Raw genomic sequence first — 24664 nt, forward strand, 5'->3', positions numbered from 1 at the left:
AGATTTTAGCGGTAAGTTTAATGTTATAGTTTCCAACAGCATTTCTATCAACCAATTATGTCACTCCGCACCTACGACTAGATGATAGGCTAATATAATTGCAGGGCCACTAAAGGAATATGCTCGGAACCACGTCATGTCCTCAAGCTCTTTCTGACCTCTCTGAACCTTCAAGTGGGCTTCGAGGGCGATTTGCTCCTGATGTCTCACTAAGACAGACTGACACCACAACGCTATGTACAATTCCAGCAGGGACTCTCGGGAGAGCTGCGAAATCACTGCGCACGCCACCCTTTATGACGGAGGTTTTCGCAGTAATACGGAAAAGCATTTCTGCGCTCGCGTACTCGGCATTAAGCATGCATTATTTATGCAGGTGCCTCGATGTATTTTTAATCATTAGACAAATTGAACACAGAACAGGGTTGCTTTCATTAATATCTGTCTGCTATGTGAGTGTTTCCGGTGCTCCTGTGTGCATTTTTACCCAAACTGTAATTGCTCATTTTCAGGAAATGATTAGAGTAAAAGGGGGCCGCATTACAGCGGGAATGTGAAAAGAAAATAATTAGCAGCGCCGCACAAATCTCATTTGGAGGCATACAGGAGCCTTTTAGAGGGAGGTCACCGCATGCATTACAGTGTTGATCAGCCCTGATGCTCTGCCAGGGTGACGCTGGCCAATGATCAGAGGGGCGAGGGCTTTTCCCCCCTCACGGCCCGCTCGTATCCCAACCGTGGCAGGAAGATTAAGTGCGAGCCTCTCTTGGATGTGAGGAATCATCACTGCGCCCTGAATGCTCCAGCGCCCGGACCGGCTCACCGAACACACTGGCCCGGAACAGAGAACCTGGAGGGGAGCTGATAAAACTAACAGAGCAGGAGAGAGAGGAAGAGGGCGAGGGAGACAGCGAGCGTATCGAAAAGTCCAACTTCCTGGGTCAGCTTCAATTTGTATTCATGCATTCATTTTTTTATTTTTTATGATTTATTTCACCCAAGTCTAGGAATCAGACTTGGTGGTAGTGGACCAAGTCCAGTATTCACTGATAGAGGGACAGAAAAAGGGGGGTAAAAAAAAGAGAGAGAGGGGAGGATCACTGGGGCGGAATGAAATGAGTGATAGCACCTGCGATGAGTCTCAAAATATATACAGCTAAATAAGACAGACTGTAAATCTTCTGAAGAGTTTGGGGTCTCTGCTGTACTTAGCACTGACTGACAGATTCACAGTAGTGTGGTCATATATTCATAAATGAACCAGTGTTATTTAAGGGTCACACTTTAGATTACGGTCCAATTCTCACTATTAACCATTACTTTTGCCTCAGTGAAATCATAATAGCTGCTTATTAGTTGTGAGGTAAGTTGAGGTGTTGGGAAGGATTAAGGGATGTAGAATAAGTCATTAATATATGCTTTATATAAGTACTAATAAACAGAAAATACCCCAGAAATGTGCATGCTAATAAGCAACTAGTTAATAGTGGGAATTGGACCCTAAACAAACAATATGATATTGGAACATGTGAAAGAAAAAGCATAGCAGATATCTTCAATATCACAGTTGGTTTTACCAGACATCAATGAAGTTAAAAGGAGAGTTGTTGAGGTCTTCTGCTTCAATGATTTTTCCCTGGGGAGAAAAAAAGAGATCCCCGTTAATATCACATATCTTCAAGAATTTCCGAAAATTCTGAAAAGTCAAATGTGCTCAAAGTTACCAAATCAAAAGTCATCTCATTATGAACATCAAATTCAAGAATCTTCTGGGCTATACATCCACATTCATGTATATATAATCATAATAAACTATCAAATGATGCACCGTATACTACAAACTTGGCCATCTAATGTATGTTTTAGCTCAAAAACATGTTTTAACTACATGGAAGTTTTTGATCTACTGCTTTACTCTCCTGAGCTGTGAAAGAGCAACCTCCGAGAAACACAACTTCTCTTTGGGTATTTTCAAACAGGAAAAGGATGGGAACTCAAAAGCAGTGTCTGTTCTCCATAGATATCATCACATTGTATTTGTAAGTGTTGATATTGAAAAAGATAGATTTACCATTGATGAAATACTAGTTGTTAATTTGCCTGTCAGTGAAAATATCTGGGTTTTCTTCAGCTAACAGCTTTTAGATAATAAAATCTCTCTCTCTCTCTCTCTCTCTCTCTCTCTCTCTCTCTTGTTATTATCAAATACAGTTGTGCTGCTTAAGAATTTTTTCTATTTGATGAATAGAAAGTTCAAAATAACTTTGAGCACTGAGCAAAAGAATTGATCTGAAATAGAAATATTTTGTGAGGTCTTACTGATGCCAAAATTTTAAACGTCAGTCTATGTACCTTAAAGGGATAGTTCACCCAAAAATGAAAATTCTGTCATTATTTACTGTCATTATTTACTTGAACAACATTCAAGTTGTTACAAACCTAAATGAGTTTCTTTCTAACACAAATAAGAAGATATTTTAAATAATTTTTGTAATCAAATAATTGACGGTATTCATTGAGAAAAAAATACTCAGGAAATCAATGGGGCCCATCTGGTTACCAACATTCTCCAAAACATCTCATACAGAAACTCATAAAGGTTTGTAACTGATGACAGAATATAATTTTTTGGATGAACTATCCCTTTAAAAACACAGTTAAATAATATTTTCACACTTTTTGCATAATTTCCCAAAAATAAATCTTAATTGTAAATGATGAACAGTATAAACATTGTTCACAAATCATATTTACCTTGATTTCTCTTTGTTTTCTTCACACATCCACCAATCACATGTCTAATAGTTCATGTTCAGCTTGTTTCCTGACTGACACTTGGTAAACAGGTACAATAACCCTTAAAAAACATTAGGGTCAAATTAATTGTTGGTTATAATGGAAATGACACCACAACTGAGGAAGTAATTTGTGTACAAATAAATAAATAATTTTCACACACAAACAAAAATTGGTTTCATACTTTTTTTTTTTTAATTAACAGTTAAAAAACACTTTTTTTTCTTAGTTCAGTTTAAGATTGGATCTCTAGGTCGAGGACAAGAGTAAAACGATGAAATCTATACGCCATTTGAAAAGCAATTCCTTCCACAATCTGTTCTACAGGCATCAAGAGACTTAAATGTAAATATCACAGCCCCCGTTAGTGAAAAGTAAATGACATCATGAACAGGACTCATCATGTGGAGATTTCAGGTGCCCCACTGACCTGTGGGTAATTCACTTCATAGAGGAACATTGAGAATTACTTCAGACTAAACCCAGTAGACCTGTGCACGTCTCAAGGGGACAGTTACTGTGGATTGAGACATGGGATGGACATAACCCCATACACACACAGACATGATTGCATGATCTCATGTTCCATTGTACATGCAGTTAGCAGCCATTGTCTAGGTCGATTGCAAGCCAAGCCGAGGTCTGTTGCCAGGCAGATGCATTCAATGCACACGGGAATAAATAAAGACCTGTGAGGTCTGTAAAAGTTAAAGGGATACTTCACACAAAAGCAAAATAAATTCTGCCATTATTTAGTCACCCTCATGTCATTACAAACCTGTAGAACTTTCTTCTGCAAGACACAAAAGAAGAATGTTTGAAGAATTATAGTGTCCAACCAACATTGGAAAAATGATTCACTGGAGAAATGTCCAGTCAGTGGGATTAAAAGTGAGTTTGGCCATTAAAACTGATCAAAACAGTTGAATGAGGATCTAGCGATGTATTTTATTTTACAGTACATGTACTTACTCGCAGTGTAGTTACCCAACAAAGTACTGATAATATAAGGTAACTGGGTTAAGGTTAGGTTTAGGGATAGTTTGAGGGTTAGTACCTAGTTATAACCCAGTTAATGTAATTAAGTTTAGTATATACATGAGGAACAGGACTGTAAAATAAAGTGCTACCCAATGTATTATCACATTGGTTGTTGTACCTATGAAGGCAGTTCAGACATGAAATGTCCAGTGAGTGGCGCTTAAAGGTTAATGCCCTATCGCATATAAAAATAGCATAACACATCACATACCCTAAACCTAACCAATAGTTGCAAAGATGACATAAAAACACATGTGTTGAACCAACCATGGCTGCATTTCTTAAAAGCATCATGAGCTAAGTTGTCAGGGTTTGGGGTTGAGGACTCAGTGGCTTAGTGGTTCATGTAGGTTGTCTACAAACCGGTGGTTCTATCCCCGGTTCTACCTGACCAAGTGTCGAGGTGTCCATGAGCAAGACACGAGCTGGATGGCGCCTTGCATGACTGACACCGCCGTCTGTGTATGAATGGGTGAATGTGAGCCCATATGTAATGTGCTTTGGTGGCCATGGGTCTGTTAAAGCGCTATATAAATGCAGTCCATTTACCATTTACAAACAAAAACAACCCCGAGGGGGGAAACAAGAAACTTGACTAGGCACGACACATGAGGTACATTCAACAACTATCCACCACAGGACTGCAAACACAGGGAAAATAAATAGGGAAACTTCAGGACTTCAGAGTCCTGCCCTGAAGACATCTACATGCCAATATTCACTTATAGTAATAGAGCCACCTCCTGGCAAATTCACTCCCAGAAACATATTTAAATATGCCATGAAGTACCAAACATGATAGAAACATGTTAAATCATGCAACACTTGGCAAAGTGCTAATGTATGCGATTAACGCCACGAAACAGGAAGTTGTTGTAACTCAGGCATACAATGTCCTCTTATCAAACGTCACGTTTGATAAGAGTCCTGTCCTGAACACATCTACATGACAATATTCAGTTATTAGTAATAGCGCCACCTGCTGGTAGCAGGAAGTGTGGCAAATACAAATGACTGACATAGTCCTCCTATATTTACATACTGCCCACCATGCTCTGTTTTCCTAAAGCCGCCGGGTGGCGGTAGCACGGGTGCGAGGGCCCTTTTCATCGCTAATTGCAGCTTTAATTAGGACTTGCGTTTCACTGCAATGCAAGTGCAAAACTGTATCAGGTGAGCTACCGCATAAGTTTACTACATCAAAAAAGTTCTGGTTATGAGGTGCAAACCTCAAAATGTATTAGCTTACAAATCAGGTGGTTTTAACAGTGAGTTTTTGAGGTCATAACATGGTTTTGCGCGAAACAAAAAGTCTTTACTCAATAATAAATAATCTGCCCATGTAGATCATAATTTGTGTGAAAAAGAATAAAAGTCATTGGCGTTTTATTGCCACTAGTGGTCATTTTAGCTGAAACTGCAGTGAATTATGCATAGGTATTGTTGGAGTAGAGGCATGTTTTCCCAATGACAATTGGTTGCATTTTTCATGCAAACAGTGTTCTGCAGAAAAAGAAAGTCATACAGGTTTGTAATGACATGTGAGTGAGTAAATGATGGCTGTCATGTTAACTTCAGAAAGGAACACTCTACCGCACTCATTTCCATCCGAGACAGCTCTGGCGTTATCAAGTGTGGTGTTATCAAGTTAATGACTTAACTAATTGCAATAAAAAGCAGTGGTGTTTAGAGAGCGAGAGGAAAACGGGTCTAATTAGAGAGCGGTGGCGGCAAAGTTCTCGGATAGTCGGTCTGGGGGAAAAGAGGGGGTCAGGCGAGACCTCTGATCATCGGTCGACTCTCAAAGAGAACGGTTCCTCCATTGATCTAGTGCACTCTCTGCTACCAGCTGATATATGGAGCCGGTTCCTGTTCACTGCAAACAGCTAGTCACCACAACACACACATCAATACGAGCGCATAAGCACACACACGCTCTTCTGTGCCTTGATCCACTCATACGCTCGCTCACGTCAACATGGACACACTCGCTCAGACAGGACACCCTCATGCACAAACAAATGCTCAATAATGATGTTGAATCCACTCTCATTGCTTTTTGATGAGAGTGTGTTGAAAGAGCAGGCTGCTATGATGTGGTCTAACAATCCCGTTCCCTTATTTGCATTAAGAGCAAGCAGGTAGCCCCAGTAATGGCTTTGTGGCTCTCCAGAAGATGTCTTTGAAGCCAGAGAATCGATGTGCCTCTTCAAAACTTCATATCCTTCCAGATACGACTCCTCGACCCACTCAGGCGCTACCGTGAGACCAAAGCAAAACACTCTTTTAGAAAAAAGAAAAAAAAACGAGCGAGAGGAAAGAGGCTAGTGGCACTTTTTTTGTAAGAGAAAACGCAGACATTTGGTCTTTCCGTTCCCTCAATGTGACTGTAGCAAACATTACTGCGCAGGGCTATTTGTGTATAACTTGCTAAATGGAAATAGAGAGGGAATCATGATGCCAATTTGCATCATTCAAGCGTAAAGCCCGGCTGGCATAACAAAGATAATGAAAAAGTAGCACAACTCAATTTTAAACATCTGAAATGAGCCTCATTTTGACAGAAACCCCAGATTTCCAAGGCTATGACAATAATGCCATTTTCAGAGACATGTACTGGGTTTTCCACAGTCCACTGAGGCTGAAAGGCCATTTTGATGGGACAGGCTGAACCTTCTGCTATTGAATGTGACTGCAATGATAATTTGAAGAATGGGAGGTGATGGTTAGTCATTACGGCCGTCACTGAAGGTTCTTGAAAACGACTCCTGGCAGGTCCGGCTCCTTCCCAGATGCAGCCTGTCAAGACGCACCAAAGCAGAGGCTAAGCTGATTAAATAGGACCTTTTCCAGGGTGTTTGTTTATTTAGCTCTCGTACGGGGGGGGGGAAACAACTCTCGCCGTGATGAAACCGGGCTAGCGCTTAATTGGGATGCGGGTCGCATCTTTTAGCAGGCGGTGACCTGCGGGGAACGTCCTGGCAGACGTGTTGGGGTCACGCGAACGGGCCGGATTAACATAACGGAAACTACATGCCAACTTTGGGCCGTTCCAAAGGATGCTAATTATGGAGCAAAAGTTTAAATCAATACCTCGGAGAGAAAATGGCGATGCACGTATAAAAACACAGGAAAAATGCAGCCAAATTACAGTTGGCCTTTCTCCCCCCCCCCCTCCTCATTAGGGAGCAGGCAGCATTATCGCCTCAGTTTCTGCGGTTAATGCCACCCAATTCCTTCTGTTTACTGAAAAGCCTCTGCTGTGGCCTCATACCTAATGTGCTGCTTTAAATTTTAATGCTCCGAGTTCACATCGGAGGCTTCTAGGGGCCCATCAAGGCGCGAGCGAGGGAGCCAGATGCCCATCTCACCCCCAGAAGGATGTGGAAGTATTACATTAGACAGTAAATCCACACCGGCCTTGTTAATTATTTAGGAAAACAAAGTGCTGCAGTCATAGACACTCCACTGTACAGCTGAGCAATGTTTAATCTACATAATGTATCTGGAGGTGGATGAAGCCGGGAGAGCGGGGGATAAAGCGGCAGGGAGAGAGAAACATGCATCTGATAGAGAAGTGGAGAGCGTGCTAGGCTACAGTAATGGCAAGGAAAGGGAGAAATGAAGATGTGAAGCGCTAATGAGACAGCGAGGACAGCGGCTGTGAAACTGCACGCAGGAAGGTCACGAAAGATAAACACTGCGAGGACAGAACAAGCAAATGATCTGAAGCTTTGATAGACTGTAGGGGAGACCGGGGCTAGTTGTCACGCAGGGAAGGGTTATATCTCAGTAGCCATAAGTCAAAAGTCCTATTATACAAATGTGAATTATATCTGGTTTATGTTGATGTCAAACAGCTAGTTAAAAAACTTTGTAAATTAGGCACTTTTCCATCCTTCAAGATATATTTTTTAAAAATAGCTTTTGGGTGAAGACAACAAAATATAATTGTACAAATAATACAAATGTAAAAAGTTTTTATTATTTTTTTTATAATATCACTCTAAAGTTTGGGGTATAAGTGCACTTTATTTAAAAGACATTATTACTTTTATTTATCAAGAATGCATTAAAGCTTGATTGTGTAGGATTTTCTCCCATCTAGCGGTGAAATTGTATATGACTACCAACTGAATATTACTTTCTAGCCCCTCCCATTCCGAGGGCGTTTTAACTTCTACGGTGGCCGTATTATTTCAAAAATCTGCCGGCAGTCGCGAGTGATCTCCCCCTCGCATTCGTCACGGTGCCACTGAGTGTAAAAACGTGAAAGGCGAAGCTTGGATTTCCAGGTATGTCCCTCTTTGGCTAATGTATTTCCAAGATGGAGGCGCAACATGGCTTCCGCCATTTGAGTAGCTCACCCGTATGTATTATAAATAGCAGATTTGCTCTTACGAGAATACTTGATTAGTTGGTAGAAGTAATTATACATTAATGAGCACATATCATTTTGAAAGAACAAAGTGTTTTTTGCTAAGAATCAACTTAAAAAATTACACAGTGTATCTTTAAAGTGTCAGTAAAGACATTTATAAAAATATTATATTTCCAATAAATGCTGTTCTTTTGAACCAACAAAAAAAAAAGGTCCCACAACAGCACAACTTTTAATTGATAATAATAAGAAATGTTTCCTGAGCAGCAAATCAGCATATTAGAATGATTTCTGTCATTTTAAATTGTAATACTACAGTATTCATTATATTACTGGTTTTACTGTATTTTTGATCACATAAATGCAGCCTTTGTGAGCATGAGTTTTTCAAAAACTTTTTTTTTAAATCCTACCGACTTGAACGGTGTGAATATATTTTTGTAAAATTATATTTTATTGTACAAAAGCTATTACAAACAAAATGCTAAGAATTATTCTTTTCTATTACAATAAATATGAAATATTATACATTATTTAATATAGTATAATCCAATACTTATACACAATATACCTAACCTAACCTAATAAATATTTACAAAAACTTTGACAATGCTTTCCCAGTTTCTCTGTGTCTTTCTGTCCCTGAAATGAAATAGGAAAGACCGCTATTTGATTTCAGGGAAAGAAAAACACAGAGACACTGGGAAAGCGGAGTTGACAAAACTTAGTTTCGCCACAATATGACACTCTATCCTCAAATCCTCTACATTTTTAATCCCATTATTGTTCAAAAGCTCTGACTCCTCGCTACACTGAACAAAGACATGCAATTTCCCAAGTATTTAACGTTAACTTTTATATGATTGCAACAAAAGGACATAATAGCAAAGCCGTAATTCTTACCATTACACACTTTTTAAGTTCACGAGTGAAAGTCTTTACAGGTCTTAAGAAACATTCCCTGCATAAATTTGTGTTTGTAAGTGTGATCTATTATGCATTCAGAGGGAGCAAATAGGAACAGACCGGGTGCATTCTATCATTTATCATTAACTATATTGGAACCACAACGCTTATACTGGCAATGCAGTTGAGGACATGATGAAGCATCTCAAAGAGATCCTGCTGGTCATTATGGCAGAGACACTGAAGTAATGTGGTCGTTATTGATGAAACATATTGAGCTGGGCTGGAATAGAGTGAGAGGGATAGGATGTGGAGGTGTTGGCAGTGGGATGATGATGTTGCAGCTATAACCCTAATCATTGAAATCAGATGAATGCTGTGTCTGGCTATATTTATATGCAGACCATCCTCCATTTGTTTAGAGGCTTTCTGTATCTCTTGACCCGAGATTCCTGTTAAATGCTAAAACAAGAGTTGATGGCAATCTGGGAGGTAAATGTATGCTGCATATGTCTAAGATATTACTAAAGATTTATGTAATTAAAAATAAATGGTTCTTAAAGACCCCATTAAATATCAAGGTTTTGTGACTTTTACTCCAAGTTTATAAGCATTGAGGTCATCTACATGCTAGTGTATACTAATGTTTAAATGTATGCATTTAAATGTTAGCGTTTTTTAAAACTTGACTCTTCTGTAGTTACATCGTGTACTAAGACCGACAGAAAAAGAAAAGTTGCGATTTTCTAGGCCAATATTATTAGGAACTATACTCATTCCTGCGTAATAATCAAGGAACTGAGCTGCCGTACCAGCAGGCGCAATGATATTACAAACTTAGTGCCGGTCACGTTGTAAGTTACCTAGCTGGTAGTCTCAGCCGTCTGATGCATATGGTACACTTAACTGGAAACACTTCAGGAATGTCGAAGTCGTCATCTGATTGGTTGAATTTTATCGGATTTCAGGGGGGCGCGAGTGTCGCGTTTATTTTCGGTCCGCCGGGAAACAAAGCGCAGACGTGTGATTGCGGAAGAAAAACTGTTGTGTTTACATGAGTGACAATGAGCATTTATCAAGATCAGTACACTCTAAAAAATGCTGGGTTGTTTCAACCCAATTTTGGGTAAAATATGGACAAACCCAAATGTTGGGTTAAAAATATAATGTAAAAATTTAACCCAACGGCTGGGTTTGTCCATATTTTACCCAAAATTGGGTTGAAACAACCCAGCATTTTGTAGGATTCTCAAAAGTATGCGAGGTTCACGGCATAGACTCTTTAAGAGATGTCCAGGAGTTTTGTTTGAGGCACTTAGTGGAGACTTGTTGCATGCCGGTCTGTTGTTGTGGGGACATTTCCACGCCCCGAAACGTGACGCTGAACGAAACGAACTTTAATTGGTTTTTTGACATGTCGGTCAAACGGCCTTATGGGCGGGCCTTGGCCAAAGAAAGCTGCTATGAATTCCAGACCTTCAGCCGTCAGTCTGAAGGTCTGGCTACGCGAGACTACCTAGCTGGGGACTATTTTCAGGCGCTGCGTAATATCATTGCGCCTGCTGGTACGGCTTCACAGTTCCTTTGATTATTATGCAGGAATGAGAGTGTAGTTCCTATATCGGCCTAGAAAATCACAAATTTTCATTTTAGGTCGGTCTTAGTACACGATGTAACTACAGAAGAGTCAAGTTTTAAATAGGAAAAATATCGAAACTATTTTTTTTGAGAGAGATGCTAACGGTCTAATCAGATTCAATGATCTATGCTAAGCTATGCTAAAAGTGCTATACCGCCAGACCCGGAGATCGGCTGAATGGATTTGAAAACGGTAAAACTCAACTGTTTAACTCTGGAGGAGTTGAAAAGTGAGCCTATTTCCCCAAAAAAGTGGAGTGTTCCTTTAAAATATTAGACTTTGCATTATTAAAAATGGACATGAACAATGAATGCATTGAGGAGCAGCCACACCTTTTGCTCAGCTGTGATTTAGAATTGTGCGTAATGCATTTGCGCTTGTTTTCACCTCTGCTTATCTCCCCCTCTCAGCCCTGTATCTCGCGTGCCCCTCCTCTAATTTATCTTCTTTCTGGCTGATTGATTAGTAATGCCTTTTTTTGTTTGTTTGTGACTGAGACTTAATTAGATTTCACAGGTTAGAGGTCTACATACTGAAAGTTCAAGATTATTGTTATTATTTTAATTAGATTGTGCCATTAAAGCGGGTTATTGTGGGACATTTCGGAGAAGGGAAGGGCAGCACTGTGGCTCCAGCGGCAGTCATTAAGTCTGTGATGGAGTTCCGCACGTGTTCGAGAGCCCTGGATGTGTGTGGTGTATGGCCTAACAACGTCATAAATGAAAAGAGCTTCAGGGAGACAAAACAAGCGCCGTGTACATGGACAATTTTAGTGTGCTATGGATCCACCTGTTGACTCAAAAAGAATTCTTGTCAATAAAATAATGCTAAAAATCTCAGAAGGCTACACATTCGCAGATGACATGCTCTTAAGCGCAGTGAGCCTTGAGAGCTTTTTGTTGAGTGCAATTAGAAACGGCCTTCTGTCTAAAGGCCTGCTCACATCAAGGACGATAACTGTAAAGATATAGTTCTGATAGAGTCCAAGAAGAGTCCACACCAACTAATGACACAATATGGTTGGAATCATTTTTTTCAGCTGATGAATGATAAAAACATTGACAGCCAATTATAATCCATCCTGCTTTAAAGAGCTCAAGCATTTAAAGCATGGGACAACAAAACTCAGTGTGCGCTATATGTGAATAAGCCTAAATTAAATCTGTTCGTCATAAAAAGCGATCGTGTCTCTTCCGAAAATTGGGACTAAACAGCTCAATTCATGGATTCATTTTACGATCTCTTTATGAACTTTTCAAAGCGACAAAGTGGTAGTTGCGTAGCTGTCAATGGAAAGCTCTCAGATTTCATCAAAAAGATCTTCATTTGTGTTCGGAAGATGAACAAAAGTCTTACGATTTGGAAAAAGAGGTAATATTAATAAGTAATATTCATGAGGGTGAGTAATTAATGGCCACATTTGGGTGAACTATCCCTTTAACAGCACATCCTCACCAAAGAGATCTAGAATACCTGGTGAAATGACATTGCCATTCATATCAATGCCAGTTTCACAGCACATCATGAGTTTTGAGCCATAAATGTCAGGAAAATTGCATCATGACAACTTTGAATGGCTGATGGCACCGCAAGAACGCACACAGTTCCAAACCCTTCACTAGCAAAAATCCCGAGCGGTGACGTCAACAGCGGCATATAAATCCATTTAACTCTATTCCATTTATTTGCCTTCCTCAAAGACCCATTAAAAGCCTTCTTGAAATCATGCAGATCTTTCTAATGGAGACCCGGAGAGGAAGTTGAACCTTCTAAAGGCATTTTAATAGATGAATTATAAGACAAAGTAGTGTCCAGCTGCTTGCCCCCTAAAAAAAGAAGTGCCTTATAATGAATAGCCATTATTACGACATGTACAAGTTGCTAATGAGAGCGATCATGACGGCGCAGTTGTTGGATTGGACACCTGGTAGTTATTGAACAGCAGTCACATTTAAAATGCATTTAGAAGCCTGATTACAACCATATGAAATAAGGTATAATAGTCCTCGTCAGAATTCACGGCGTCTCAAACAGTGTGTCGGAAAAAAAATAAAAATCGTAAAAGCGATAATAACTATTGCACCCATCTGGGGGGTAATAAATAAATAAATGTGTGCTTTGCAACTGTGCATCAGCCAGCAACAAGAGAGACTCGGCTGTGTGCGGATTTAATTAGAAAGCAAAGCTTTTTGACAGTAAATTGATTTTTAATTGTCTTCTTCTGCATTCACTCCAGGTGGCTCAAGTCTTCTCTATTTGATGTTTTGTGTGCTTTATGTGAAGGTTTTTTTTTTTCCTCCTGCCAAAACACAGTTTATTATGGCACACTGCAGATTAGCAAGCGGTTCTCCCAAATCAAGCCTATTCTACATCTGAGGGACATCCAGTGGGGTTTTAACAGAACTGTCGAAATTCTCTGTGGCACTGTCCCGCAAATGCACTCAGAAACAACAGCAATGTTTTTTTTTTTAAACATGGTCTGGTCGACATTGCTAATGGGCCCAACAGGAAGGAAATGCAATTTGAAAGGAGCTGATCTATGTACGCCATTGTTGTGGGGTAATGCTGATGTAATTATTATCTGCCGTTGATGGAGGTCGGTAGAGGAAGGATTTGGGACCATGCCACAAATCAGTGCAGGATGTCGTTCATTCATACACACAAAACACCATCTATATATGGTTATGATCATTCTGCTAGGTAAACATATATCTGAATCATATAGATTCAAAAAAGCCATGACTAAGTCCGAATGGGTGTGGTCTGCACTGAATCTGATCTAATGGGCTTATATCTGTAGTTTTGAATCATGTTATGTAACACATTCCCTATATCCTGCCTTACAAATGACTTTCCAACGGGCTATTTATCATTTACATGAAACCCAGTTTTAATTAACAGCTTGCATTGAATATGCTCGCTGCACTGGCTAAATAAAGATTGTTTCACAGCAACTCATGCATCATACGGTGTGATAGTGTGACACAGTTATGAAAGCCTTTGATCGTCACACATCAAAATGATAAAAAAGGGTCCTAGCTTCAGCTTTAAATCAGTTATGAAAGCAAATGATATAAAATGACAGTACGCTAATGTGATCGGGGTGGGGTTGACCTTTTCTGTGCTTAGCTCTACAGCTGTCTGGTCCAGTCATGAGTACGGCCTGCCCTTTCTACAGATATTCTAATACTTTATATGCTTTATAATGCAATCTATATCCAACTTCAGGGAGTTCTTGTGCGGAAGGGCGTCAGCTTCGAAAAACAGTTTTACTTTTTCCTGATGCGTGGTATAGGACAGCTCTTGATTTAGTTTCATACTAAATTAATGTAATGCAATACGTAAAGGGAGTTAAAATCATATAAAAAGCAATATCTAGTACCATTTTCACTAATAAACTCAATTCAGGAACGTAAAGCATTATAATTTATGATAATATAATGGATAAAGTCCAAAATCAAAGAAATATGATCAAGTCCTACATTCATTATATCCAAGGGGATGGTCTTTATTTGATTAAATAAATTAAATAACTGACAACTAATGAGGAATTCTGAGGCAGAATATTTTATATTAATGACAAGAGCGGTCTCATGGTAAGTACTTAAATTCGATATAGCCTGACTGGCATGCCCCTAATTAGATATTTCATAATAAGTCCCTTATTAGATATGCCCGATTTTGTCCTATAATACAGTCTCACACAGCAAAATACTTGAGTGTTTGCATAGCTATATAGATTTGTAATTGCCACTGTCATCTGAAGTCTCAATTATGAGCTTTGCCACATTGTAAAGACCTTTAAAATTGAGCAACAGTGGCATCTGTTGGTTGTAAAAGGACACAGCAGGAATTCAGTGCCAGTTTTAATATGTTTTACATCAAGTTTACAGTTTTTTTAAAGTGTTAGACAAACCCCAAACTGACACAAAAGACAATATGTAAAGACACTTGCCGTCTCATGTATTTATATATATTATATATATATAGGCCTATATAAAAATCAATATTAGAATATTAATATTTTTGAATATTTGAATAACTAGCCTACTATTTTTACTATAGTTTACTATAGCCAATATGCATTGAATATTTTGTAGTCTATATATAGTGAAAAAAGTATTTACTGTAGGCCTAAATGAGATACCTAAATATCAGTTTACACATATTAGTGACCTTAGGTTACGAACTGTCCTCTTAAACCCATGATAATAGAGTTTCATACCTTAAGTGCATTATGAATTATGCAAACAACATGTATGAGCCTGTATTTTAAACTTTAAAAACAACCATCTCATGTAAATCACTATCATTTCATGGTTTAGCACTGACTAACCTTTAAAGGCAGGAACTGTTGTTGGCTAAAAAACAACCAAAACATCACATCAAATAAGTTACTCCTTCACGTGGGCGTCTCGCGGCGGAATCGGTTTCCGATTCTGCGCAGTCGAGCCCGATCCACTTTTGTTGAGCATTTTGAGAGCTGTGCGGAAAAACTGATGAAGTCCAGAAAACTTGTAGCAAAGTAGCGATTTGAGCAACGATGAGTGATCCTGTCGTCGACAATGCCGTGCCATCGGGCAATTCTTCGGTTGCGATTCCGACAGACATCAGCGGGCAAATATTAGATCTAGATGAAGACGATGACTTGGAAGTTTTCAGTAAGGTAATTTACAATCAACTGGTTTAAACGCTCGATCGCACAACTGTTTTATCAATCCTGTAAAACAGACTCATAACTAGAGCTAAAATCTTTTGATTCTACATCATAAAGCTTCATCATAAAAACGTATCACTGAAATCTGGGTGTTTTTGCTGTGATCTGAAGTTTCAAAGGTCAGCGATCAGGCGCTGTCATGTCATGTTTTTTTTCCACATCGGAGTTATTACTGTTGTATTTTCTGTAGATTACGTCTTAAATTTAATTTGATGCCAGATATTTCGTTTTAAATAGCCACAACTCATCGCACAGCTCAGACACAACCTGTGTGTTTGACTATCGCTGCTTTACTGTTGTTTATCTATCAGTGAGTGAGCTTCTCTGTCGACAGCAGGCACAGACTAGACAGAACTTCATAACAATTCCCAGCAAACAGTTAGAATATAACGTTATAGCTGTCTAACAACTAGGCAGAACACTTAAATGGATAGTTCAACCAAAAATTAAAAGTCTGTCATCAATTAACGTTACTAACCCTTATGTGATGTCTTTCCAAACCCGTAGCCTAAGTCTTCTTCGGAACACAGATCTTTTTGATGAAATCTGAGATATTTCATTCTGTCACTTTGACGCCTCAAAAGTTCATTAGGAGATCGTAAAACTAATAATAATTGAGCAGTTTAGTCAAAATTTTCTAAATTGATGCAAACGCATACCCTGGAAATCCAGAGTTCTCGCGAGAGCACAAATTGAATTTTTCAGATTTTGGTTTGGATTTCCAGGCTAGCAAGCCCACTGAACAGACTTTTATTCTCATATAAACATTCATCAACCCAAACATCAGTTCAGTTGTGGTAAACTAATGCTCAAACATGTTCGCTTGACATGCTTCTCGTGTTACAAGCACGTTTGAGCTTCCGCAAGCAGGTTCGGTTGAGCTTCTGTATATGTTCGCTGTTCAATGTTTATATGTGAATAAAAGCCTATATTCAATCTGTTGATCATATAAAGCGACCAAGTCTCTTCAGATTTCAGACCGCTGGAAGTAAACCATTCTAAAACTATGGATTAGTTTTAAGATCTCTTTATGAAAGTGGTAGTTGCGTAGCTGTCAATGGAGGGACAGAAAGCTCTCCGATTTCATCAAAAAGATCTTCATTTGTATTCTGAAGATGAACGAAAGTCTTACTGTTGGAACGACATGACGGTGAGTAATAAATAATGATATCATTTCCATTTTTGGGTGAGCTAGCCTATCCCTTTAACAATGCCCAGCAAGCTAGAACACCCTAGCATTGTCCTAACAACCGCTCAGACAGCTTTTGCAAACATTTGCTTGGACTCTGTCTGTTGTCAAGGTCTGTATAACATTAAAACTGTTTAAAATGTTCTGACACATCTTTGTCAGTCCAACATCAAAGTTAGTTTTGACAAACTTTCATTTTGAGTAGGAGTGTTTGTACTGTACTTCCCTCAAACATTGTGGGTGGTTTTATAGTTAGTATTAGCAGTGAATGGTTATGAATGGAAGTGAGGTGTTTGTAGTGTAAAGCAGAAGGGCAGTTTGTGCTGACTGTGGGCCAGTTTGTTATGACAGGAAACACACAGGCTTCTGTCCCTGCAGCTGTGGCTAAACGAAAGGGATTTGCATGTGTCAGTGTTTGGACTAGGAAAAGATAGCAAAACAGTAGTAAAATTAGATGTGTGTCTCTCACTGTGATAACCCAAACACAGCCCACAAAGCAGGTTTAGAAGCAGTATTATGTCCAGTTTTAGTGATACACACTTAAAATGGCATCATATTGGGGTTCTTAGTAGAACCATTAAATATTGTGCCTTTTTATATTGTTCTCTAAATACATACATAATGAATTTTTTGGAAACTTGAATTTAAAGAGCTTTTTAATGTTTTTATGTATAAGTGTAAAGGATCATGTGACTGAAGACTGGAGTAATGACACAAAAATTCAGCACATAAATTTAGTAGGGGCCAAAAGCAATGTCCAGCCTTGGAAAATTGACATCTTCACCCCTTATTGAAATATTATTAAAAATTGGTTAAAATTTTTGTAAGCATAGCCTAGTTGGAAGTCAATTAGGCTATTTTTTTGTGATGATGCTGTGAAATGTCCGCCAAATTGTGTATATATAATAATTTTCTCATATCTTGATGGTTTAATTGAACTTGTAGGCATTTATTGTATCCGTTTGTGTGGTTTTTCTTCTTTTCTTCTTCTTCTTCCACTCTTGAGTCTATGGCAACCAGGGCTCCAGACTAACTTTTTTCACCTCCGTCCTGGAACCGTCCTGAAAAACAATTTGAACCGTCCTAAAGTGAATGTCAACCGTCCCAAAATAAACATGTTGTTTCTGTTTGTTATTATCATAGTTTTTAGTAAAATAATAAAAACACCATTCAAATGTTTATGATATATATTATTATATTTATTTAGCTCCATTCAAAGTAGTTATCTGTAAACAGGTAAAACACAGATTTAATAAAAAATAACTTAAATGCTTTTTGTATTCATGCAGAACAAATATTTTCTTTTTCTTTTTTTACATATACGAAAATTAAGAGAAAAATACATACAGCTCAAAGCGTTTTTGCTACTAACGTTGAGTTGGTTGGATTAAACAATAACAAATAAATACTGGTGACTTTCCATTGATTGCACTTGAGCAAACGTCACCGACCCAACCCTCGGCAAACTGATTGTACGCCTCCAGTGATTTCCAGGCACGGAATTACTCACATGTGTAAAAACTCCTAGCCAATACCAGATAATGGTACACATTATAATACTGTATCTGAGGCAAAGCTGCATAATCAGTGCTTCCTTCGTTAGCGCATACGGATCCACACCATTTATGACTGAAATTTTCGCATTGTACCTCTCTCTGTCTTGTGTTAATAAAGTCTCTTTATAATCTCTGTCACTTCATGATTTTCATAACATTATAAACAGAAATAAATATTCGAAATTTGCATGTAAAACTTTGTGAACACAGCAGCTTATGCCATCAAAGATGGCGTCTCCAGGGAGGTCACGTGACATTATTTGGCCTGTGGGAACTATGTATATGTCTGCTCTACTCATTCTCCCAGACGTTTAAATTTTTTAACGTTTTATGAGACATGCAGCGCGAAAGATGTTATGTTACCGCGAAACAAGTCTCCGCGTGAGTAGCCGGCCAGTGAGAGTAACTATAGTAACAGCATGAGAAGACGCGCTCCGTTGTAGTCAGCGCTTGGTCGGTTAATTTTGGCATTTTCTAAGTAAGTTACGGTACCCTTATTGGCTAGTAATGAATGAACACACATACAAACATGTCTTTCGTCCTGTAGGCGTCCTGGAGAATATTTCTGTTCGTCCTAAACACATTTTCCCCAGGACGATAGGACGCCGTTAGTCTCCGAGTCTCTGATAGAGGGCAGTTTGAACATTTATCACAGCAATTTTGAAGTCTCTAACTCAATCCCTCTAACTACTCCAATTTGCACTCACACTTTTGAACCGTTACGGCTAGAACCCCATTGATTCCTTGGCTCAAGACGATTCTATTGTGAATTGTCATTTTCCGTCATACATTCTTAACCGCCATTTAAAATTTTCTGAAAAATCTACTTTTCCGAACTCCTCCTAGCTCCTTGCTCTGACCTTTTTTTTGTCCTTGACAAAAATTTTTAAATAAATTCAAGTCAATTCATCAAACCGTTGTCGTTTAGCGTGATAACAAATTATACGAACAACATGGCAAAATGGACACGAGGCTTTATCTCTGCAGCATAAGTAATATATGACAAAGTAATAAGCAATTACCGGTATGTCACAAGTGATTGTATTAATAGCATTTCAACCATTTTTTGCTTAAAATCATCTCCAAATGTCTTTACTCATTTTTACAGTTGGTACGCTGTGTTTTTTTTTTTTATACGCAATTTGTCCAATCCACATCCAATTGGTTGAAAGCACTTGTTGTTTGCTTGATGTCTAAACACTTGTGTCCTGATGTTTTGTGTAGGGTACGACTCTCACAGAGGGGAGCTCATTCAACGCCTCCATGCAGACCTCCCCTGCTTCAATGATCAACCAGTACAAGTTTGAGGAAGAAGAGGGAGACGCTGACACCAAAGATATTTTTGTCACAGTCGATAACCCAGAGAGTTTTGTGACGGCTATTGAGACATACGTAACCTACCGGGTCATGACCAAGGTACGGCAGGTCTGAGCACAAATTCACCTCGTCAGGTTCTGTGAATAATTCTCTCACCTTTTTCCTTCACTCTCCCTCTTACATCAGACCACACGGAGCGAGTTTGACGCAAGTGAGTTTGAGGTGCGAAGACGATACCAAGACTTCCTGTGGTTAAAGGGACGCCTGGAAGAGGCTCATCCCACGCTCATTGTTCATGTAGGTGAAGTGCGCGAGTCTCTTGCTTGTCAAACATTCTGGAAGAGTGAACACAGTTAGAAGTCTGTGGAGCAAGGCATTTTATATTAACATTTTCCATCCAATTTTTTAATTTTTTTATGAGTGGAGGAACTTCTATTGCCTTTAAGACATAATTTCACATCCCATGTCGTGTCCTCTATCTCATAATACAATGACTGTATTGTGTCCCATCAGCCACTGCCTGAGAAGTTTGTGATGAAAGGAATGGTGGAGAGGTTTAATGAAGATTTCATTGAGACGAGGAGGAAGGCGCTGCACAGGTTTCTGAACAGAATAGCAGAACATCCAATTTTCTCCAGCACTGATGATTTTAAGATCTTTCTCACAGCAGAATCTGGGGTAAGACTTTTTATATATATATATATATATATATATATATGTTTATTTATGCACTTATTTATTCATTTTTAGGTAGTTATTTATCTACATTTTTGTTTATTCATTCATTTATATTTAGTTATTTATCTGTTTATATTTTTAATAGGGCTGTCAAAAGATTAATCGCGATTAATCGCATCCAAAATAAAAGTTTGTGTTTCCATAATATATGTGTGTGTACTGTGTATAATTATTTATATATATATAAAAACACACACAATCATGTATATATTTAAGAAAAATTGGTTATATTTATATATAAAAAAATTATATATATAATATAAATTATATAAATGTATATACAGTATATAAATGCAATTATTCCTTAAATATATACATGAATGTGTGTGTATTTATACATAATAATTCTACACAGTATACACACATATATTATGTAAACACAAACTTTTATTTTGGATGTGATTAATCATGATTAATCTTTTGACATCCCTAATTTTTAAGCATTTTATACAATTTATGCATTTTTATATTTATTTATTGTATAATGTATTGTATCTATTTATTTGTTATATGTTTTATACAACTACTTATACATTATTATTTATACATTTATTTGTATATGTATTAAATTATCTTTTTTTTATTTGCATATTTATCTGTTCCATTTTATTTCAACAATAAATATTAAAGTTTAATTATTAACGTATTTCATATGTCATATTTAACTTTGATGCATAACTCAATCCAAATCATATCTAGGGACCAAAAGTAGAAACTTGGGGATTTTTTGACCCGTAAGTGATTCACCAGTAAGTGATCACCTAGCAACAACCCAGAATATCCTGGCAACCACATAGCAGTTATATGTTTTAATCACTATTTATTTTTTTGTGTTGACATTCTACTGGAAGATTTTGCTCTTTTGCTAGCGACATTGTTTTCTTCCTAATAAGGACATTAAAACCTGCGTGTAGTACACACACACACACACACACTACCTTACTCTGATAATCACTGACCTTCTGTGTGTTCATTATATGTCATCTCAGTTTTGCTTTATAAGAGGATTATGTTGAATTCACACAGAGATAATGTGACCGTGTCAGTTTAGATCTGGCTGAGTGACCTCTAAGACAAGTACTTTATATAGACCTCCTTTCAGTCATAATAGAGGAAGTTTTTCTGTGATGGATATTTGGCGCTTCGTAGGCTGTCGACCACATTTTCTGTCATTAGAGGCTTTTGCTGAGAGAACATGGTGAAAATGGGGGTTATTTTGCTGTTGTCAACCTGCATCATACACTGTTCCACTGATCCTCTATGCAGGAGTTGACCTCTCATAAGAAACAGGGTCCAAGTTTTCTGAGCCGGATGGGGGAGACGGTGAAAGCTGTCGCTGCTTCAGTCAGAGGGGTCAGAAACCGGCCCGAGGAGTTCACTGACATGCAGGAGTACGTGGAGGCCTTCACTCAGAAGATCGGCTCGCTCGATAAAGTTAGTCAAAGAATCGTCAGAGAGAAGAAAGGTTGGACTTTTGTCCCATTCACACTCTTTTTCCACGAATTCTTTCTCATCTAGTCTCATCTCACGTGTCCGTCTCATCTTCTTCTCACTTAATTGACTGGCAAATGTATTGATATGGGCTTTAGCTGCTATAGCTGCTTAAACCGGCTGCTGCTGTTGTCGCAGAGCACCTGGAGGAGCTGAAGGAGTGTGTGCCGATATACACGCTGTGGTCCCAGTCAGAGGAGGAGCTGGCCGAGCCCCTGAAGAGCATGGCGGACTGTCTGGACAGCTGCTGTAAGGAGACAGAGGAACAGGTCAAAGAGCACAATGATCTCCTGATTCCAGCCCTTCACGAGTACGTCCTCTGCACTGAGACGCTCAAGGTAGACCACCTGACCAGATGATCCTGTTTTCTCTTTCTGTAAGGGATAGGTCACCCCCAAATGAAAAGTCGGTCATCATTTACTTACCCTCATGTCGTTCCAAACCTGTATGACATTCTTTCTTCTGCAAAACACACAAAAATGTTTTTTTGTGTGTGTTTTTTAAGACATTTTTATTTTTATTTAATAAGGCTGCATTGAATTGATCAAAAGTGACAGTAAAGACATTAATAAATAATGTTACAAAAGATTTCTATTTCTGAACTTTCTATTCATCACAGAGTCCTGGAAAAATGTATCAGTTTCCACAAAAATATTAGCTCAAAGGTTTTCAACATTGATAATAATCATTTCTAGAGCAGCAAATCAGCGTATTAGAATGATTTCTGAAGGATCATGTGACACTAAAGACTGGAGTAATGATGCTGAAAATTCAGCTTTGCATCACAGGGAGAAATAAAAAAATGTAATGCATTAAAATGGAAATGTGTGTTTTTACTGTATTGTTAATCAAATAAATGCCCGGTGAGCATAAGAGACTTCTTTCAAAAACATTAAAAAAATCTTAGACCCCAAACTTTTAAACGGCAGTGTATGCATGAATAAAACAGTTGAAACATTATATATATCTGACATGAGGGTAAGTAAATGCGACAGAATGAACATTTTAAGTGTAGAATGTTATATTAATCTGTCTTGGTGAAATAAAATGTTCTGTTCCAGTTTGTTCGAGGCAAACGACCTGCTTGTTTTCCTAGTTTAAAAATCATGTTTGAATTGATATGATATTGACATACACCTTGATGCAAAGCTAAGATCAATACAGCCAACGATATGTTTTTCTGATGCTTATTTCATATATCACCCAGCCTTAAATTTCATTACAATATATTGATCACAATTTTCATACTTCACGAGTATCGATCATGGGTTTTCAGGCGGTACTAAGGAGGCGAGACAACATCCAGGCGGATTTTGAAGCAAAGACTGAAGCTCTTGCCATGAAGAAGGCCGACAAGGATGCGGTAAGTCTATTATTGACTCTTTCCATTCTCCACGTAATCCGTCCAGCGCTCCTTTGAAAATTCACGGGGATTATTTTTAATAAAACCAGCACTCCTTTTTAAGCTGTAAAAGGAATTTGGAGAGATCATATAAATATCTCCGGCTAGCTGTAGATGTCCCTTAAAGCCAGACTACTCTTGAAATGCTTTTAAAAATTACTTATATTGCCCAAGCTAATATTGCCATATTTAAGTCTCTTTGGCTTTTTGAGTTTATCTTTGTCAATTCCACCAAATATCAGGTGCGGGACGCTTGAACGCTCTGAAAGGGCATTACTGGACAAAGAACCGATGGTGTCTAGAGAAGCTTAGCAGCATCTCGGCACTCTTGTCTATTTAATTACGTGATTTGATTGAGCGCTGTCCCCGCTGACTCCTGCTGCTTACTACAAAAGGTCATTTCCAAAATGAGAAGGTATCCCCAATGCTCTGGATTTTTTTTTATACCAAAAGAACTTGCTCTAGATTCACTCACTCACAGCAGGTAGAAAACGATAAACCAAATGATATATTTGAATAACATATGATATATTTGAATGTTCTCATTCAGCTGTGGGTCATTATGTAAAATTTGATCCCAATTTAACTACTAAACAACATATAGTAGTGAGCGGTGTTGGGAAACTTACTCTAAAACTGTATTTTAGTCAAGCTACAAGCTACTCCAAAAAAAAAAAAGGTTTTCTTTTTTTTTTTACGCACGGCCCCCCAAGGGCCCTCTTCCTAAAATATAGATGGTTATATATTTAAATGTATAAAGACCTATTTTATTCTGTGACGAAATATTACATAACTTAAATTTCACATTTTTTTCGGCTAATCATTAGATAGATTTTAAATGTGTAAACCTGAAGAGAAAAATACTACTACTACTGTTCAATAAAATAAAATAATTTTGTTGACTCATGATTACAGATCAGCCTTTAGAAAGCCGGATAAAATAGTCATTTTAATTTTATTGTATAATTTAATTATTTACTGCACTTTTAAGCCGTTTAAGAGGATACTATCTTTTTAAAATATATAACGTATTATTAAATATATAATGTATTATTGCAGTAAAATTAGGCAAATTTAAAGCTAAATAGTGAAGATCAGCAGCATTTAAAAGGGTCATGTGATGCTTTTTAATGTTTTTCTTTTCCTTCAGTGTGTACATTACTGTTGGTGCATCAGGTTTGTGCACAATTCAGAATTGAATTGAGAATGACTCCTTAATTCCAATTCAAATCTTGAATTTGAATTGAATTGATGTCAAAAACAGGATCTAGAATTACAATTAAAATTTTAATTAAGGAAGCAGAATTGCAATTCAAAAGAAATTCATATACATATTTGAAGTCTATAACAATGAAGCTTTACAGTAAATGTCAGATATGATTGCATTATGCACTTTGTGTTATTTGATTACTTTGAAATGAAAATAACATTGGAACAAAACTAATTAAACAACATTGAGGGGGTCAGGTATTGTTCATATTCACGTGTTCA

At 38.0% G+C, this 24664-nt stretch overlaps 1 protein-coding gene and 1 long non-coding RNA gene across 3 annotated transcripts in view; one reads left to right on the forward strand and one right to left on the reverse strand.

Moving 5' to 3' along the window:
• Positions 1-15214, reverse strand: LOC306992223. Its single transcript, XR_013796240.1, has 4 exons — positions 15100-15214; positions 2755-2857; positions 1578-1636; positions 1-1046 (listed from the first exon to the last, which is right to left on the reverse strand). It is a non-coding gene; the product is annotated as an uncharacterized lncRNA (long non-coding RNA).
• The window catches only part of snx7 (sorting nexin 7), a 20968-nt gene continuing 11435 nt past the window's right edge, over positions 15132-24664 (forward strand). For both annotated transcript variants that reach the window (XM_079600871.1, XM_079600870.1), the window contains exons 1-7: positions 15132-15429; positions 19450-19641; positions 19729-19839; positions 20056-20220; positions 21547-21745; positions 21910-22109; positions 23048-23134. In XM_079600871.1, the coding sequence (XP_079456997.1) occupies positions 15307-15429; positions 19450-19641; positions 19729-19839; positions 20056-20220; positions 21547-21745; positions 21910-22109; positions 23048-23134 (1077 nt within the window). In that variant the 5' untranslated portion in view covers positions 15132-15306. The remainder of the gene's footprint in view (positions 15430-19449; positions 19642-19728; positions 19840-20055; positions 20221-21546; positions 21746-21909; positions 22110-23047; positions 23135-24664) is intronic.

Source organism: Phoxinus phoxinus (genome assembly GCF_949152265.1).
Source record: "Phoxinus phoxinus genome assembly, chromosome: 24".
NCBI lineage: Eukaryota > Metazoa > Chordata > Actinopteri > Cypriniformes > Leuciscidae > Phoxinus > Phoxinus phoxinus.